Source organism: Alligator sinensis, unplaced genomic scaffold, assembly GCF_000455745.1.
Source record: "Alligator sinensis unplaced genomic scaffold, ASM45574v1 scaffold567_1, whole genome shotgun sequence".
In the NCBI taxonomy this organism is placed as follows: domain Eukaryota; kingdom Metazoa; phylum Chordata; order Crocodylia; family Alligatoridae; genus Alligator; species Alligator sinensis.
In genome coordinates this window covers 1,592,515-1,612,791 of record NW_005842049.1, presented here as the reverse complement: position 1 = coordinate 1,612,791, position 20,277 = coordinate 1,592,515, and the positions used below count along the sequence as shown (strand labels likewise).

Genomic DNA, 20,277 nt, shown 5'->3' with positions numbered 1-20,277 from the left:
TATATTCACGCCATTCAAAAAAGAATATCCTTATAGAAAATGAAGAATGAGAAACACATATAAGTTAGTGAGTTTGAGGGCTGGATGCCCAGATGAAGAAGTAGTTAATGGCAAACTTTTATTAACTACCCACATTTTGGACCGCTGTTAAAAATGAAGTTAGAAATTTCAACAACAAAATATTAAGAAATGCAGGAACATTTTAGAGAGACAAGTGGGCAATAATTTCTCCAGGCTTGTTACTTCAAAATTCTTGCATATAAATTCTTGCAAGAATGTCTGGCTTTTTTTTAAAGGGTCAAGACGTCTCTTTTATATACAAGCCCTGTGGAAAAGCTAAATGCATTTTTTCTAGAAATCAAGAGAGCCTCCACAATTAGCAGGAGGAAGATTTTAAGAACATCAGATTCCCTGCTTCCCAATAAGACCAAAACCTCTCTACAATAAGGAAATAAAGATGTTTTGCTTGGCTGACAGAGCATCTAAATTTCTTACTGCTATAACTGAATATATTCATGTTCTAAATTATATTTAATACAAGAAAACCAATGTAACCCCTATTTTTAGTGAACCGGGATGACTGTATGGATCAATAGCTCTAATTTTCTGTATCTTATTGAGAAATGTTCTGTCACAATTCACCTCCCCTGTGCAATTCAACACCATTTTCAAAGTTGTCAGCATCACCTTTATGACATTGCTTTTGTGTCCCAAGTAGGTGAAAACCTCTCAGAGGTCTGGAGATTCTCCCAAAAGTGTTAGCTACAGTCCTGTGAGTAAGTAGGTGTGCTATGGACCTGCTATTATCCATCCAATCAGGAAGGAAGGAGGATAATTTGATGATTATCAAGTAGGTTGTCTCAAAAGAGGAAATTTGCCTTGGAAAAATACACTAGGTATACTGTTAGTAACATAGTGGTGGTCATTCTGTGCATTTTTAAATGATTCATGTGTGTTTAGAACTAAAAAGGGGTGGAGGTGGGGGAGACTTGGCACTATTAACCCCCAATAATACTTTTAAATATCTAGTAGTGAATGGAATATAGTACATTCCAAAATATATATAGGTTTTAGGCAAGCATTGCTACTGAAAAGAGAAATGGAAATCTCTGTCAGGGATGGTCTAAGAGCATCTATAAAAGAATTAACTTTGTCAGAGGCAAGGGAATAATTCCAAGGTTTCTCCTCAAATTGATGGCAGAATTTCAGACGGGGATAAACTTCCTTATAATTCTGTAGTGATTCTCCTTGACCATATAAACTGAAAACCTCAGCAAACTGTGCTGAGAGTTACGCACCTGCTCCATGGAGATATTTTTATAAATGACCGTCTGATTCCATTCAGGATTCAAGCTTTTCTGCACGTATTTAGTCCTCCGCTTGTACTCAGCACTGAATTTGAACAAAGAAGAGAACATTACATTAGTCCTCTCTCTTTTCCTTCAGTTCCAATTCAGAAACCACTTCATGAAGGAAAGACAAGAAAAAACGCAAACCACCACAACTAGGTGCTACAACATTACAATGAGAGCTAAGTTGCACAGTTGCTATACCATCCTCTCATGCTACAGCCTCTTAAAACCTTCAGTAAGGTTAGTCTATCCACAAGGTATTGTTTGTACCACCAATGTTAATAAATACAGAAACTCTCTATTTTTTTAATAGTTCTTACAAATACTACCCTAGCTCTTTATAGACAGTCTGTAATTATAACTATAAAGGAAAATGCATTTATTTCTTACTAAAGAACATCTTCCTGTTAGCACATTTAGATAGGCTCAATCCATTTTTATAGTGTGTATTCTTTAATCACAGAAGCCTCATCTCAGAAGAACATTAAATAAAAGCTGTGCTACAACTGATATCCCATTAATGATAGCAACACTAATTTCTTATTGATTCTATTCTCTGCCTTCATTTCGAACCACAGTGAAATCAAGCATAAAAGTGCATCAGGCTTCAGGCTTTTTTTTTTTTTTTTATCAATAGGCAAGTATAAGAGGTTTGGTTGGATTATCTGTTTTAAAAGGAGTATGTAATGCACTCTATTATACCCTGTATTTCCTGAAAGAGACAGTAATGTACTCATCTTTTAAAGCAATATGGATTTATCTGTCACTACGAGCTTTGATGTGAGACCGAATTGCAATTTAATGGTAGACCCAATTTTCATGTAATATAAATTTTAATGGAGAACATGCATAAAGTTGTATAAAAAATGCTAAGAGCTCATATGATTGTGAGAACCCAAATAGATTTAAAATCTAGAATCCATTTCTGATAAGCTGTGAGTTAACTACCCTTTTACTTATATTTAACATGGCCATCAATTAAAGGAGCACTCAAAGACTTAGAGAAAGTTTTCTTTCTTTCTTTTTTTCAGTTGCTTTCCTTGTTTGCTACCCTATTCCAAAAGGGTAAAAATAAGATTTCTCAGCTAGATTTTTCCTTGTTTCATTGTGCTGTGTTCCTAACTGAGTAATGGCCAGGATAGACTGCCTCATTATTTGCATTATTGCAGTTTTGGTTGCAGTAGCCATATTCCGATAAGCTTGCTCATGTCAAGCATGAGTGGCCCCATCAAAATAATGGGATCACTTGAAGAGTAATATTTTTTCAATATAAGCATATGAGACTGAATATGTACCTTAATTATTTAGAGTTCCTTTTTTTTTGGTTGGCTCTTCAGGATCACTTAAAGCAGTGGCACTCAACCTTTTTGTTCATTAGCCTGAATGAGCAGTGACCAGTCCCACCGCTGGCCAGATCTGGCTGGTGGACCCAATCTGGCACCTGAGGCAGGTGCAGCGAGGCCCCATCTGGCCATGCAAAGTGAGCAGGGGGATAGGCAGCTGAGCCCTGGTGCTACAATTTTTAAAACACATTGTACTGTTTGACTGCAGATCAGATTGTCACGCCAAATATCCAAATAAGGAACCCAATGATTTTAGAATGTGATGGATACTCTACACTTTTATGTTTAACCGTATTTTAAGATTAACCCGACTTGGGTGAAATGTATTTGAAACTGTCATTTCAACTCAATTAATTGAGGATTTTACTTTTCTCTTACTTCATGTAATATTACAGAATGGAAGACCTAGGGTGTTCACATCATTTAGTCCATTTGCTTATCAACGTGGCATTAGTCTGCTCTTCATTTACTACTGTTTATCTGGTCCAGTTTTAAATATTCCAAAAGATGGAGGCTTCTGCCTGTGCTTTTCAAGATTTATTTATTAATCCAACAGGGTTTATTATCAGAATTTAAAGACACATCCAAAGAAAAGACACCATAATGATTTATGACCATTTATAAAACAATCTCCATCAAAGCATTTGACCTCTTCAGCAGTTGTGCAATTAGAATATTAAGACTCTTCTTCATATAAGCACCCATATTTGGTGGACTGGATACTTGCCATGTGTATGAGTGATTAAACCCTTGTCAACAGGCCACATAGCTTTAGACATGCTCTATTGCAGGACCTATGGACCTTCCTGTCCCCACATAAGAAAACCAGTCTCTGTACCTGGATCTTTGGGTGCACCAAATGAGCATGCACATGAGGTCTGTGGCACTGCAGATGCATCCATGGCACCACAAACCACACACGCTGCACATGCAGGAATTTGCTGTGCTGCTGACTTGCAGCGCAACTGTTTGTTTTTTTTTGACAGTGGGAGATCCCAGTAGGGCAGTGCACATGGCAGCAGCATGTGCTGCTTAAACCAGAGCCTGGCTGGCCAGAACTACACTCTACCTGCTGGTCAGGCTATGTGTGCCCAGATTGCTGCTGCTGGAGCCCCGGGACACCCCCAGGACCGCAGGTAAAGCTGCAGGTGCAAGCCTCCCCTACCACAACCTGGGGCAACTTGCTATGCACCAGAAAACATATGCACTGGCATTACCCAGCGACAAGTAGCAGAAGCACAACTATATGCTGCTGCTGTTTGTCCCTGTGGAAATGCACATGCACACTCATTTGGATGCACCCAGTATGTCAGCTTTTACCACTTTAGCCAAAGCAATATGTCCACAAAGTGGCAGTAGGCAGTACTATCATTTTTACAAGTCTAACATGTGGATAAGCACTAGAAAGGGATATAAATCTGTACTGCTAGAGTGGGTAGGCTGTAGATAGGGGATAGTAAACCTTTCCTTGTAGAAACTAATTAGGAACTGTTTGTGAAGTGATCAAATAACTTAGTAACAATGGCATATTTAAGTACCTCCACATGAAAGTAGGCTTGGAATAATAAAGTGAATCAACAATCCTTGTTACTGCTTGTACACTATGTTGTAGACTTGGTTCAAGTCTTTTAATCATTTTTATCAAAGTGAAAAATTTTCTTTTTATTCATGAGCATTTTCTGGGAAATTTTTCATTTCTCCTGAACTGTTTGAATGACAAAACACAAATTAGCAGTTTTTGATTTTGAGGATTTATATTTTGTTCTTTGCAAACTATTTTTTTTCATTAAAGCTTTAAAGGGTGAATATTGTTAGATATTATTGTTCAAAATGGAAAAAAAATTAAAACATTTTTCTTAGTCTAAAATTTCACAGAAAATAGTTACCATTTTCTGACAAGCACTGCTCTGTTTTCAAATTTATGTTAAGAAAATGAATATTGAAGCCCAGATTCTCCTCTCTCTGACACTACATTATGTCCCAGTTATTAAATAATGTACAGCACTGCTGAGGTTTGCCTCAGATAATGAGGCATTTGTAGTCGCAGTGATACAGGAGTGAGAGCCCTCTCCTGCCTCTTTTATTCAGGCAGACAGTTCTAAGTAGCATTTTCTAACGAAAGTGACTTTCAGCTCTTCTGCATCCCACATTCCCTCATTCATTTTCTTACAAAACATGATGTATTGTTGGTCTCCAGCTGACTGAAAATGCAGGGAACCAAGTTTTATAAAACAAAGTGCCTTCCTACTTCTGCTTCAGAGAGAAAAACAGAAGCTGTCCATAATGTGATCCGTTTGGTCAATCCCAGACTATAATGGTATCTTTCTGGAAAAGGAGTTCTTCTTTTTCTTTTTCTCCATGTATCAGTGCAAAGAGATGGATGGGATTCCAGGGCAAACAAGTGCATATTAAAAGAAACTCACCCTGAAGTCTTAATTTCTTCGCAAAACTGGCTGAAAAACCCTAAGCCTCTCAGGGAAGCAGAAAGGCTGGGATGACTAATCCTGTTCCCTGGTACTCTTAAATATTTATGCTGGTTTGGAAAAAAAAATAAACCCAAAATACATCAATGGAACTGCTGTTCTTATCTCCTAGAAACCCTTCTCCCCACCGCCAGGCATTTCTCAGGTTTCATCTGCATGTCTGTAGACAGGGGAAGCTGGGAAATGACAGGTCTGGGCTAGTACTTCTCTCACACCAATGTTCACATATGCATGTCTTTTTTTCATCAGCTCAGACAGATCCATAAAAAATAACCTGCCCAGGTTGCAAACCATTTCCTTCCTAACTTGGGGGTGGAGGAGCGTGGGGAGTCGAGGAGCTGTAAACCAGGACAGAGGCTTAAGGACTCTGAATGCATTAGACCTCCCCATATCTCAGGCAGCCTACTGATTTTGGGGAAATAATTATTTGCTTCAAAGTAGGTAGGGGTGGCCCTCCTGTATAACCACCCAAAAAAGGCAAGACCAAGGAAAAATGGGTATCCCTGTTCTTCTATTGTGGTGATGCACAGCATCCCGTCTTTGGAGACACTTAAATACAAGATGGTGTACCAGCATTGTGTAGCTAGCAGACACATGGGCTAATTGCTCTGAATACCAGTGTCAATCCAAAGTAGCTTCACTGAAGTCCACAGAGACTGGATTTACAACGGCAAGAGTAGCACTGCAGCTGCAGTGCTGCAGAAAAAGGTCTGAGTGTGCTGTACAAGACTGACCAAATCTAGTAAAGTCCACACAAAGCCAATTAAGAGATGGTGTAATTCTGAAGAATAAGACCTGGCAAATACATTACATCTAGATCACATCTACTCCTCACCCGTGATTAACAGAGGGTGATACAGGTCAAGTGTAAAAACAAAATAAGGTAGGCCAAAAAAAAAAAAAAAGCATTTGAGGAGCATCTAGCAAGAGATGGTGAAGTAAAAATACATCACAAGCAGGAAACCAGCAAGGGAATCAGTGGGACTATTAGATGATCAAGGTGTAAAAGGGCCATAGCAGAGAAGCTAAATGAATTCTTCGAATTAGGTTTTACTGCAGAAGATACTGGGAGACTTCCCAAATCACATCCATCCTTCCTAGATAGTAGATAGTTCTGAAGAGTTGGACCACATTGAAGTGAAAATAGAAGATTTATAACAAATAAAGAAATTAATTTCCAATAAATCATCAGGACTAGATGGCATTCTGAAGGAACTGAAATGAGAAATTGCAGAACTGCCTCTGGCTTAGCAGACTGGTGGGTTGCCAACATAATAGCCATCTTCAGAAAGGGCTCCAGAGGTGATCCTGAGAACTACTGTTCAGTGAGTTTCACTCCCATGCCTAGCGAGTTGGTAGAATCTATAATAAGAATAAAATCAGCAGTCATATGGACAAATACAATCTGTGGGGAAGAGTCAGCATGGTTTTTGTAAAAGAAAATCCTGCCTCACCAATCTGCTGGGGTTCTTTTAATGGTGTTAACAAACACATGGATAAAGAGGACCACATAATATGCTTGGATTTTCAAAAGGTCTCTGACAGAGTCCTTCATCAGAAGCTCTTAAAAAAACCGAGTTTGCCATAGGACTGGAGGGAAGGTTTTTTGAGGTTAAAAGGAAGCAAAGGGTATGGCTAAATGGTTACTTTTCAGGATGGAGGGAGATCAAAACTGGTGTCCCACAACGTTTTGTGCTGGGCCCAGTTTTGTTCAACATTTTCATCAATGACCTGGAAATGGAGATTCACAGACAAATCTCCAAATTTGCAAATGATATTAAATTATTCCAGATAGTCAAATCCCAACCTGAGGGAGAGGAGCTGCAAACAGATCTCACCAAGCTAAGTGAGTAGACCAAAAATAGCAGAAGAACTTCAAAATGGTGAGAAGTGCAAGGAAATACACATGAGGAAATGCACATACAGGAAAAAAATACACATAACCTCACTATATGTACATGGTAGGTTCTAAACTAGCTGTTAGGACACAGCAAAGAGACCTTCAAGTTATTGTAGATAGTTTTCTAAAAATTTCAGCTCAGTCTGCAGCAGTGACCAAAAAGGCCAATAAAATGTTGAGCTTCATTAAGAATGGAATAGAAAACAAAACAGAGAACAGCATGCCACTATACAAATCCATGGTGCATCCACATATTACATACTGTGTGCTGTTCTGGTCCCCGTACCTCAAAAATGATGTAGCAGAATTAGAAAAGGTATAGAGAAGGGCCACCAAAATCACCAGGGGCCTAGAGCAGTTGCCCTACCAGGAAAAAATAAAAGGGCTAGGACTCTTCAGTCTGGAGAGGAGAAAACTGAGGGGTGATATGATAGAGGTCTATAAAATCATCAAGGGTGTGGACCAAGTGAACAGGGAACTACTGTTCATCAAATCCCAGAATACTTGATTTAGGGGGCACCCACTGAAATTTGCAGGAGACAGTTTTCAAACTGATAAAATAAAGTATTTTTTAGCACAGCCCTCTGGAGCTCATTGCCCCAGGAGGTGGTAGAAGCAGATAGCATAGCCAGGTTCAAAAAGAGACTAAACAAATTCATGGATGATAGATCTATCGGTAGCTATCGAACAGAACAGTTGGAGATGTTTCCTTTGGAATCTCTAAACCAATGATTGTGGATACTAGAAAGGGCAATAAATGGGATAGATCAGTTTAGATATCCCTCTATAGTATCCTCTTCAGCTGGTTTTGGAGACAGGATACTGGGCTAGATGGACCACTGGTCCAAGCCAGTAGGGCATGTTGCTTTATATGTTTTTATATTCTTTAATAAAATAGGTTCATAAAGCTAGTTTATACCCAATATAGGAGAGTTCACACTTATCAGGGGATACCATGTGCAGAAAAAACAGAAACTGGCTCTTTCTTTTCTCTTTTATTTCTCCATTTACTTGTACTCCCTTTATTCCATTTATTGTAGTCTTACAATGTATCACTTATGGCACAGTACGAACTGCTGCATTTAAATGTAACATTTAAATATATTCTTTTTAACATTGTATTAGTTGTGATTCTGAAATAACGATGATGTTAGCCAGATCATAATTTGTGTTTAAAAAAAAGCCAGCTGTTGGCCTGTTCAAATTTTGCTTTTTAAGTAAATGTGAGGTTATAGGGCTGAATTCAACAATCATGGATGGAGTTACTCTGGGCTGACAATGGTGTAAGAGAGAGCAGAATGTTGGCCTGTAATGTGTTTTACATTTGTTGTTCAAAACCCTGCAATGGTAGTTCTAACAACTAACCATTCAATTGTGCCTGCTTCAGATCGCCATTTATTTGTGGACTCTTGCCAGACAGCTTTAAATCCATCTAGTGCAATAATCTAGAATCCCATTTGGTTTTAATTCAATGGTTTTTGTACAAGGTGTATAATAGCTGTAAAGAAAAATAGGACTGGCTCAGTTCCAGGTAGCACCTGCTTCCCAGACAGTCTCTTTGTAGTAACCTCAGACAAAAATTATATGACAAGTTCACACTCAATCACCTTTGCAAACATCAAAGAGTAAAGGCCAAGTTTTGCAGTCCTTGACTGAACAAAATTCCCATTGACTGCAAGAGGAATTTTCTTTATTTATTGATTTCAGAGTAACTACATCAAGAAACCAAAGTCATTCTTCTTCTGTTTCTTATTTCTGTCCTTCTTAGAAATGAGATTCATAAGACAGTGAATAGCAAAGCTAGTCCTGTTTGCTGGATTCATATGCCATCAGATCTCAAACAAAATCTATAGTTACATGCACAGAATAATCACAACTTGATGTGTACATGCTTCCAAGTATAAAATGGAAAGATTGTGCACTCTACCTTGCATTCTGGACAACCATGACTTGTCTGCAGTCAAGAGGCAGTGTATTAAACAGAGTAGAGAGTAAAGGAAGCAACACGAGAGAAAATGAGAAGAGATGAAAATGAAAGAGAGAATATGTGAGTAACAAATGGATAATTTCTAATACCAGAATCAAAGAAAAGAGGAACATTAGTAAGAGCAATATGGTGAAAGGAAGTTAATAATTAAAAACCAGTTAATACATTTGCATTCAAATACAATAAATGCACTTTTTGAGGAGATTTCCATTTTAACTGTCACAGCTACATTAAAAAGGATTCAAACAGATTGTCCCATTATGAACAATAACAATAAACCCAGTTTAAATTAGAAGTGAATCCAAATTTAAACACCCAGAACTTGGTGAAAGTTTGTATCTGGATTTTAAATTATTTTCAAGCCTCGTCACCTGGGATCTAGTTCTATATCAATCACATCCCTAACCATCAATGCCCTGTCAAACCCACTAAAAGCTGTGACTTGGTAGGATCCACATTTGGTAAAAATTCCATTTTTAGACAAAGTAGAATTTGCTGGTGCCACCGTAGCTACTTATTACATTTCCATCGTAAACTGCCTCCCTTCCTGGCTTTGTGGCTTGAATCAGCCAGGTGCTTAAGGCCATTTGTGACTTCAGGGGGAGGAGTTATGTGCTTTAATTCATGTTCTAAAGTATCTTACTAAAATGGGCCCACATGAATTTGGTTTGTCTTTTGGGATTCTTATACTTTTCAAAACAGCTGTGTTAGCAGCACCCAGCAAAAAATTTACCTTAAAAAAAGACCAAACCATAAAGGTGGCTCAGTATATCAGCACATTTACATGGTCTCCTTAAATGAAAAAAATGTGGAGTACAGTGCACGTATATGCCAACAGATATATTTGCAGATTTGAGGTTGTATTTAGGGAAGCAATTTGACAACTGAATATAAAATTCTTATGATTACACTGCTTAAAATATCTACCTATCTATCTGGAGATAATATGCATTTGAGAGGACACCAACAATGTATTTGTTATTATATTAATAATTCAGAGGAATTTTCATTTGTGAAAAAGGTGAAAAAAATCTATAAAAAAAAATAAAATCAACAAGCATATATTTATACGATAAACTCCAAGCACCAGGCTATCCATGTCTTAGCTCTTCCTTTTCATATATCCTGTATTCAAGTCCGTCAGTCATACAAAGAATAATTCATATGGGATAGTATCATAGTAGCTAGGGTCAGGAGGGACCTGATCAGATCATCTAGCCTGACCCCCAAACATTGCAAATCTCTGTCTCAAATTCACAAAAGCCAAAAATCTGAGCTAAAGCAGCAATGCCACTTTAACTTGGCCTTACAGCATCCTCTGTTACAGAGTCTCAGAACAACTTGGAGGACCCACAAAATCCAGGCAGTTCAATGTTAGCTCAAGACAGATTCTGATGAGAACTCTAGATTCTGGGGAGGTGGCTTTGCTAGACAACAAATTCTGGGCTTTACTAGACAACAATGTATATTTAATAAAATTGAATGTAAATTTAATGCATGCATGTATATTTCTCCAAGTGAAAATACACAAATAAGAATAAATGACTGAAGTCATTGGTAAAACTCACAGGCATTTCACTGGGAAGAGCAGCATGCCTTTAATTTCAATATTTGTTAAAGTAATAGAGATGTGCAGTGTCACTTGATGTCATACCATATAGAGGGAAAAGGGGTCGTAGCATTAATTTGAATTCTGTAATTCAAAGCAATAACAAACACTCATTAAAAGCAACAGAATCTGAAATATCCTTGACACTTACCCTCTCCCTGGAAGGAGATAAACTTTAACAAAAGGGTCAGAATAGCCATTGTTGTCTCGGGGAGCAAGATTTCTTGCCTGAAGAATGTGGATGATAAGATTGCCAAGGTGCTTGTCATAGTTGACTTGAAGCTAGGGAAGTATTAAAATACTTTAAGATTATTTTTAACTTTCCTTGCTAAATAGTTCAATTTCCCCCTGAAAGCCTTTGCATACATTTCTGTTAAATGCAACAACACTTATTCACATGTTTTTAAAACCAAGCTGACAAGCTGCTCGTTCCAGCAGATGATTTAATCTTTCGAGGAACTGGAAGCACAGCAGCACATTTAGCTTTCTGCTAAGAAGAATATTTGCTTCTTGCAAGGAAAAGGGCTGACACAACCAAGAACATTAATTCTTGCATTAGGCAAGGATTTCTTTGGGTGATATCTTTTATTGGAACAACTGCATAGTTAGGATAGAGTTAGACAAGCTTTCTAATGCAAGACATTCTCCTTCAGGTCCAATAAAAGATATCACCCGAAGAAATCTTTGCCTCTTGCATAATGCCTGGACCATAATGCCATAACCATCATTCTACCACTACCTCTTGCATTAGAGAGTTCAGAGCAGAGACCCTAAAGTCAATACATTGGTGTGGCATCCACCACTCACAGACTCAAGCACTAATAAGCATAGGCTACGTAAGTCCATACCATTGGTAGTGCAGGACTGCTTAATTCAGGGCATATTTAATTTTGAAGTGCACAGAATTAAGGTGCCTGCACTACCAAATAAAGAAACTCCTTTAACACCTACTACTATCTTTTAACTGTAGAAGACACTGGCCCCACTTTTCATTTTCCCTTTCCTCTTGTGCTGCTGTCCCATTCTCCACTCCACACTAGCAGCACAGCCAAACCACCTTCCTCAGCTGCCATTGCTTCTGCTTCCTAGTATCACATTGCTGAGAACTGACAAAAAGTTCTTCCAGAGTCAGCTACTCCTCTGGCTTTCAACTGACTTACTTTAAGTTCCAGACTTTTGGCTCTCAGATCCACTGCAGGAACCAGATCCGGGGTAAAGAGATGAGAACCAGATTCTCTCAGCTGTGCTTCCCAATGCCTTGAAGCAGCTGCGCTTTCCCACCGTAGGAATGACAGGTTCCTCACTCTTAGAGGTCCAACTGGCATTGAAATTAGTGGGATCCTCTGCTTAACAAAGGTGACTCTCAACTGCTCAAGTGGAATCAGGAAGTGAAGTGTTCTCACTATCAGCAGCGCTTTGTGCGCTGACTACACTTTCATTTCATAATGAGTTTCATAAGCTTCTTTTTTCCCCCCTTTCCTACAGTGAGGTCAGTACACATGAGATAGAATCAGATACTCAGCACTGCATGGCAGACTGCAGTGTATCATTAAGAATCCACCACCACGCTTGCTTGCATGCACTTACCATGTCAGATTTTCTAAGTTGAGTTGCAATCACTGCCAACCATAACAGATTAGAATCAAGTCCAATTATATTTTTAGCCTTTTTGAGAGAAGTAGCAATTCCCTTGCTACTACTGAATGCTACTAGTAATACATTGATATGAAGGCTAAGTACAGACAGTCAAAAAGCCCGAGTCTGAATCGATTCAATCTTCACAGGTTAGTTTTAGCTGCATAGATTGAACTGAGAAGCAAGTGACAGACATTCACTTTTGATTCTGGAAATGCAGCCACATGCTGGCATTGGCTCAGGACAGAAGCTGCAGGGCATTAGAGTACGCCTCCCTGCTTGGCTGGAGCAGAAAGCTTGGGTCAAGTCTAGCCTGTCCATCCTGTGAGAGGGGGTTTGCAGGGAAGGCACAAAGCATCCTGGGATACTAGGGGATTATGCATTAACTTGAATCTGGAGGGGATCTGGGATATAAGTTCAACAAATCCTTTTAACCTAAATCAGTTAAGTCTGATACTATCTCTAGCCAGGTTTACCTTAAACTGGTTTCAGCCATTTTGAAAGTGGTTTATGTGCACTGAACTTCTGTTGTGTTTCAGATTTGAACGCAATTCTGATCACTGACACCGGTTTGTGTGTGATTTCTGTCCCTCGCCTCAAAGTCAAAGGTCTAAGTCTAGCAGTGCTTTACACTCTACAGTATTCCATTGACTTTGGTGACATTTCAGGGGCTTGCAGCTATTTCAGAATTGACCTAAATCATTTAACAGAGGATCCCTTTGGAAAATTAATTTACAATCCAAACATATTCAGCAACAGTATAATACAAACACACGCATGCACACACTCCATACGTCAATATATATTCACTGTATATCTACCTGAATTTCTCCAGTGATTGGATGGGATGTGGACTTCGTGCCTTCAGTGGGCTGCCGAACAAAAATATTCTATTCATTATGTGAATTATCTTTTTCCATCATAATCATGGTCATCATCATTATTATTATTACTGTCATTGCTATTATTCTTATCATCATCATCCTCATTATTATTGCTCATTGCCACCAGTATTTCTGTGGTATTCAGGGACCTCATCTGAGATCAAGTTCAACTGCACCAAGAATCATATAGACACAGAATCAGAAATGAGACAAGACACTCAGCTTGAGGAGAAGGCAATTACTCAAATGTTACAGCTAAGAAGCTGAAGCCATGTCTCCAAGGTAAAAGTAGCTTACTGTGCCTGGTAGTGATGGCCACAAGCATGTTACTCTGCTCCACGTGGGCTGCCTCCTATGCTGGAAGCAGTATAACTGTCCTCACGCATGTTTTTTTACAGGATAATTAGCTATGCTGAGTGACAGGGCCAATTCACCCACCCAGGATGATGCCACACAGACCTTCTACCTTGACTCCAGTTTTGAAGATAGCTTAACAGAAGGCATGCAGTGTGCTTGACAGTACTGCCACTGGCCACAGTAAGTAGACATAGTCTAGGACACTGAAGGATTAAGTGACTTGCCAAAAATAATTGAGTTGGATTTCCATAGAAAAGCATGGATTAGACTAGTTTAAGTCACAGTCAACTGTTTTTTTCCTAATTTCCTGAATAAGGGTGGAGCGAAGTAAAAAGGAGAAGTAGTGAAAGAGGGTGACAATTCTAAGAAGGTTGTGACAATTTCAAATCAGTATCTGTTTATTTGCTGATTTGCAGCGTGTCTTTTTCCTTGCCCACCAATTTGATCATGATAGTCCGCTTTCAAATCAATCTGTACTTCTTTCCCTTCTGTTATTGCATCTGTTTTAAAACTTCATGCTCTCCACCTTCGCAACTCTGTAAAATCCTACATATTTCTATATTTTCTCTCTTTTTGGGTACCTGTGAATCACTGAAAAAGACAGCAGAATCCTTGGATAATAGACTTTTGGGAGCTGGAGAAAAAGCTCATCATTAACTTAATTTCCCTGACTGCAGCAATAGGTTGTTTCATTTAATGATGGTATCCTTGAGCCAGCCTGGACCAAAGATCATTCATGCAGGCAGGATCTATACCAAAGTTTTGAATATTTTTATATTCTCTCCACACCCACTTCCATGATTGAAGCAGCAGAAAATGAAGGAACCAAACAAGGATAAGATCTGTATTCTTCCACTCAGACAAATTATGCTTAGCAGATTCATTTGGAAATCTTGTTTTCCTCTTGCTTTGTAGATGTGAAATGCAACCTTCCAGGGAATGCTCTTTTGTAAGGAATTTATTTTTTTCTTTTATTCCAAATTGAGAATAAAACCATTTTAAATATCCAAATACTCAGAGGAGCAGGATTACCTATGTTTACACATCTACATTAGGGAGTACAGGTGGCTATTGGCTCTTGCTCAGGGGACTGAGGTAGAATGGGAAGAAAGGAAGAGTTTCCTTGTGATCTCCCCTCTGCCACACAAGAAGAGAAAAAGATTAGGTTGTTTCTAAAAATATCAGGACACTTCACAGGAACTAGATGTGGACTGAAGCTAGGCCCTGAATGCAAATTTTATGGTTCAGGACCTAGGAATTCTGTCTCTGGTGCGGACTTGTCCAGGGTATTGCAAGGTAATTCTGTCCCTACACAGAAATGCTGTGTGGAAATGTTCATAATACCTTACTATGGCAACATGAATCTTCTTGACCCAGAAGGTTTAATCTGTGCCTTAGGAGACAACTGTGTATTGGTGAATTTTATACGTTTTGTTTAATTCATATTAAGCAGCAGCAAAGGTTGTTGTTATACATGTAAAATGTGCTTTATCCTTTTCCGAGTCCCTCAAATTGACTTGCCTAAATAAAATCCTGAAGGACAAGTATAGCATTTTAGCTTTTCATTACTGACTTTGTGTTATTCAGTTTAAAGGTATTGTCAATACAGTCCATCAAGTGCCTTACTTTCTTTTATAAGGAGTCCTCTTAAATGGGACTAACCAAAAGGCAGACACTGGACTAGTGGGTAGAGTATTTTTTGATGGCTCAGGAGAGGCAGGTTCTCTTCCCAGCTCTGTCAAATAACCGTGGGAGGGTCTACCGGTGACACTACGTCACCGCAGCAGGGAGCTACGGTGACACAGCATCGGTGGTCACAAACCACGACACCGGAGCTATGTCATCATAGCAATGCACTCCCTCATTGTAGCGTCTTGCGATGGCGATGCAGCAGGTAAAAATAATTGTGTGCGGTGCGCACAACACAGTATAGGCTGTTACTGTGCCTCCATTTAGTACTTACTTCCTACGCTAAATGACAGCACAGTAACAAAAGCACCATGGGGACATGTGTAGACATGGCCCATGTTACCTTGGATAAGGAACTTCACGTCTCTGGCTCACACCATCCCTAATACGATGGGATAAATGATGCTTATCTCTCTATCTCCTTTAGAAAGGACTTGGTAAACTGGATATTATTACCATCATAATTGGTCTTCTTTTTTGATGGTATGTCTTATTATGCTTCACATTTTCATGCAAAATATCTTTACAACCACATTTGTTTCTGAGACAAGTGGGCCTAAAATCACAGAGTTGCACCTGCCTATATCAGAAATGCATTAAATCCTTACTCCTTTCTAAACCTTTTCTTCTTATGGAGCCTGTCTGTGTCTACTGCAGCTTTTTTTGCCCTGTGTGGCCTCTCCCATTTCTGCAGTGACCAAAGCTAAATGAAATACACAAGCTAAGGACAAAACACTAATTTATATATGGTCATAACCATCTTTTTATACTGTTCTCCAGTCTTTTCTTCATGTAACCTTATCTCTTTTTTGCTCTTTGGACTGCTACTGCATACTGAGCTGTCACCTTTGTGATGCTGTCTTCCTTGGCTCCTACATATTTATTGTTAAAGGTAGCAACCTTTTTCAGAACCTAGCAGTAAATACAATATATTAATGTTTTTTTTCCCTAGAGTTCCTCCCTTTGCATTTTCCTATAACAAATTTAATTTATAGCCACAGTGTCCACTTACACAAAACTCACTTCCTCTATGCTGCTATGTGGGAGGAAGAAAGGTAGGAAGCAGCATATAAGTTTCATGAACTATGTGGATGGTGATTGAATGGAAAGACGCATGCTCTTTGAGGCATGCTTTCCCACAAGGAAAAGCCATTTCCTTGTCCATGGATATGGCTGATGCTTTTTAGAGCATTTGCTTCCTTCTCAGAGACAGGCAGTTATAAGGCAATGAGCAGGCAGGAAGCCCAAAGTAGTACCGCTCCACACAAGAGTGGAAGATCTGTAAATCCCATGTTCCTCTGATTGCACAAAGGCTTGAACAGACTTTTCTTGCCAGATTCTGGGCCCGGTTGGCAGAAATCCGATTTTCTTGCCAGCTTCTTCTTCACATCTCTACTCCATACCACTCTATCATCATTGATACACTGACTGCATCATTTGACTCCCAGGATGAATGGCATGGTTCAGTTTGAACTGAGACTATCATGCATCATGGCACTGTAGTTCAGCCAAGAAGCCTATCTTATGGGAGCATGCACTAACTAGAAGACCCATGAGGCACCACAGCACCATAGACCAAAACAATTTAATCAATTCAGGCTGGACATACCTGATATACTTAATTTAAATTTGCTCAAATGAAAAGTAATATATATATATATACACACATATACACACACACACACACACACACCTTGGACAAAGCTTATATGGGAAAAAATGTTTCTGAATCTAAATTTTCCAGCAAAAATCATTTCATTCAAAAACTTCCAACCATCTCTTATCAAGATTTCTATAAGTCCTTCAATGTCTGTGATATCTCAGGACATGTTCATGGAAGTTCATAAATTATTTCAGTGTCTAAATAGATTCTTCAAGTTGCAAATATTGATAGCAATCTCTTAAAATTAGCCACTTCAGCCTGTTCAAAGGCACTCAAGTGAAATTCACTCCTTAATTGAAGGCTAATGCATCATTCAAGTTACAAGGAAGTCATCAGCAAAGGAATGAATTTTATTTATTAACAGTTCAGGGAAGGTTTTTATGATGCAGTGGTGAAAAATGATGAGCTCTGTCAACACCAGTGCTGACAATACTGATACTATTTTCCACTGCTGTTAAAAATGGGGACAGATAGTGGTATGGTAAATGGAACTTGCAAAACTTTGACGCACAAAAACACCATGCCCAATTAATCACAACTATTGCAGCGAAGAAAACATCTCTTCCAGCAGAGAATACCATGATATAAGCCTTTGGTGAAAAGGAATACGTCATCCTGGGCAGAGTTTCCAAACGAGATAATCTATAGAATTTTAGTTATGTTTTTTACTATGTAGTCACTGTGGATCCATAAAACATACCTGCAAAAATCACACGTGCTTTAAAGTCTTAACATTTCTATATTCTTTTTAAATATCCTTCTTCATTCTTTTAGAGCCTGATTCAGCAAGCTACTTCAACTCATTTTCATTTTAATATGAGCTGCCCATGTCAAGTAATTTTATTGATTAACCTCATGCTTAAAGTTAGTAATGTAATTGAGTACCTTGCTGAATCAAGACCACAGTAGAGATTAATTTGGCTAGAAGGAAAAGTAGCTCAATGCTGGCTTTGCTGGGAATTGAGAAGTCTAGGCATTTAGAAAGGCAGCCTATTCTTCTTCAAGAGGCAGTAATTGTTCCTAGAGGACTTTTATAGACAGACACCTAATATCCGGAATGTAATCTGGACAGCAACATGATCAGGCATCAGTTTCCAAAAGAATCAGGTCTGTAGATGATGCAGCCTGTTCATGGCTTTAAGTGTTTAACTCTCTTCAGTGCAGCATAATTTAATTTCTTTTGTTAAATATGTTTTCCCGTATAAAAGCATGTGCTTTGTAATTCTGTCATACATTCAAGGGAAGGTTGTCATTGCTGTGATGAGGAACTCGTGTAATGTCACGCTGCGATGCTATGCTCTATCACTCTATGGTAATAGGATAAAGTATTAAATATAAGCAAATCTACATTACAGAATACGAGAGACTCTTACAACATTTCTAGAGTGCATCAAATGATCGATATAAAAAGCACCCTTTAAACAGAAGATTTTATATACTAGATCAGTAGCAAAAGCAACGCTTAGGCACTTGTACACGTGATGACAATTTCCCATTCTTGTGGTTCAATTGCATCACACTGTACATGTGCATGGGGTCTGTTACAATTTAAATGAGTTTGTTACATTGCACACTAAACCACATCCACATGTGTTTAGTTTTCAACATAGCTATTTGCAATATTGCAGCCTTTTGACAGCTTCTCCCTCCCATGCTGGGGGAGAGGCAGGCTGAAGGCAGAAGCAGTGAGGAGCCCAATCCTTTTTTTTTCTTTCTCTTTTCAGAGCCTTCCCGTATCTCCTGTGCCTGAGGGGTGAGCTGTCAGACAGCGGCGCAGCCCCTGAGTTGCGGGGGCCCCAATCCTTCCCTTTGCAGTGGCGGCACCCTCCAGGCAGGGTGCTAGTGGGTGGGTGCTGACCTAGCTTGGAGGCAGCACCCGCTGGACCCAACTCTTCCCCAAGTCCACCCAGGAGCTGTGTGAGCAGGGCAGGCTCAGGGAAGAGTTGGATTCGGTGGGTGCTGCCTCTGAGCTGGGCAGCACCTGCCCACTAACACCCCACTTGGGCAGCCCCAGAGGGCACTGCCGCTGTTGAGTGAAGGATCAGTCCCCCCAACAGGTCAGGGGCTGCGCAGCCCAGCAGCTCATGAAGGCAGACTCCGCCAGAAAAAAAAAAAGGAAGCGGTGAGGGGTCCAATCCTTTTTTTTTTTAATTTATTTATTGCGGTGCCTGCCCACCACTCCCATAGCCAGGGGGTGAGCTCCTGGTGGCCCCTGAGCTGCAGGGGGCCCTGGTCCTTCCTTTCATGGCTGCAGGATCCTCCAGGGCCACCCAGGCGGGCAGCTAGTGGGCAGGTGCTTGCCCAGCTCAGAGGCAGCACCCAGCCTGATCTAAATCTTCCCTGAGCCCGAGCTGGGGCAGCACCTGTGCTGCTTGCAGCCCAGCTGGGTGTCCCTGGGGGGCACCAATCCAACAGAGGGAAGGACCAGGGCTCCCTGAAGCTCAGGGGACACATTATTCCATTATTTTAACTTCAGCCTCCCTTTTAGTATTTTTGGTAAACTTAGAAATAATGTATAGGAGCTATTGATAATTCTTGGCTTGGCAGAAGGCATTTTATTTCTGATGACAACATTCCTGTGAGTTAATCTATGATGAAAATGCACCTTATCATCATGACTTAGATTATGTTTAATCAATCGGTGGGATTTCTAGCCAATCTCCCAAAGTTTGGTTTTATAGGATATTTACTTAAAGAATTTTTACTCAGACTCAAGTAGCTGTCAAATAAGGAAAAGCCCTTATCCATGGAGACAGTTTTTTCAGAGCTGGGACAACACTAAGGAAGTCAGTGCCCTAGAAAGGTGAAGGAATACCCCCTATCATCATCAGTACACCCATCTTTTTGTCAAAATGCCCTTTTAAAAAAACAACCCAGTTAATAACTTTCAACTTGTTCTTGCTGGAAAAGTATGTTTCATGCTCATGAAAAGCATTTATATCACAGAGATTTAATGGGCACATCCACACGAGCGCGCACATGCCTCTTGCCCCGCCTCAAACCCCTTTGAGGTGGGGCAACAGGCACATGCGGGAACAAGAAAATGTTCCCTGCAGTGCAAACTTGCAGTGCAGGGAGAAAATTAGACCCCTGGATATCCAGGGGGCTTAAAAAAATCAATGTTTAAAAAAGCGGGGCAGGCTTTTGCAACTCTGATAGATCAAGACTGAAGCTCTGAGGCAACCAGAGGCTGGGTCCTCCACAGAGACGCTCCAGCTGGCACAGCATCTCTATGGTTGGCCCTCACCCTGGTGCTGAAACATGTGGCCGGCCAGGCCACGTGTTCAGCACCAGGGCTTCAGTGCCAGTGAGTAAGGGGTCGGGGGGGCTGGAGGAGGGGGGAGGGGACCATGGGAGGACTCCCCCAGCCTCCCC

The 20,277-nt window shown here is 39.9% G+C and overlaps 1 protein-coding gene across 1 annotated transcript in view; it reads right to left on the bottom strand.

The window, feature by feature from the left end:
- Positions 1 to 20,277, bottom strand: part of PCLO (piccolo presynaptic cytomatrix protein) — a 598,913-nt gene that overhangs the window by 115,778 nt on the left and 462,858 nt on the right. The window contains 4 exon segments of the mRNA XM_025203237.1: positions 1,299 to 1,392; positions 9,006 to 9,032; positions 10,826 to 10,956; positions 13,131 to 13,181. Coding sequence (XP_025059022.1) covers positions 1,299 to 1,392; positions 9,006 to 9,032; positions 10,826 to 10,956; positions 13,131 to 13,181 — 303 coding nt within the window.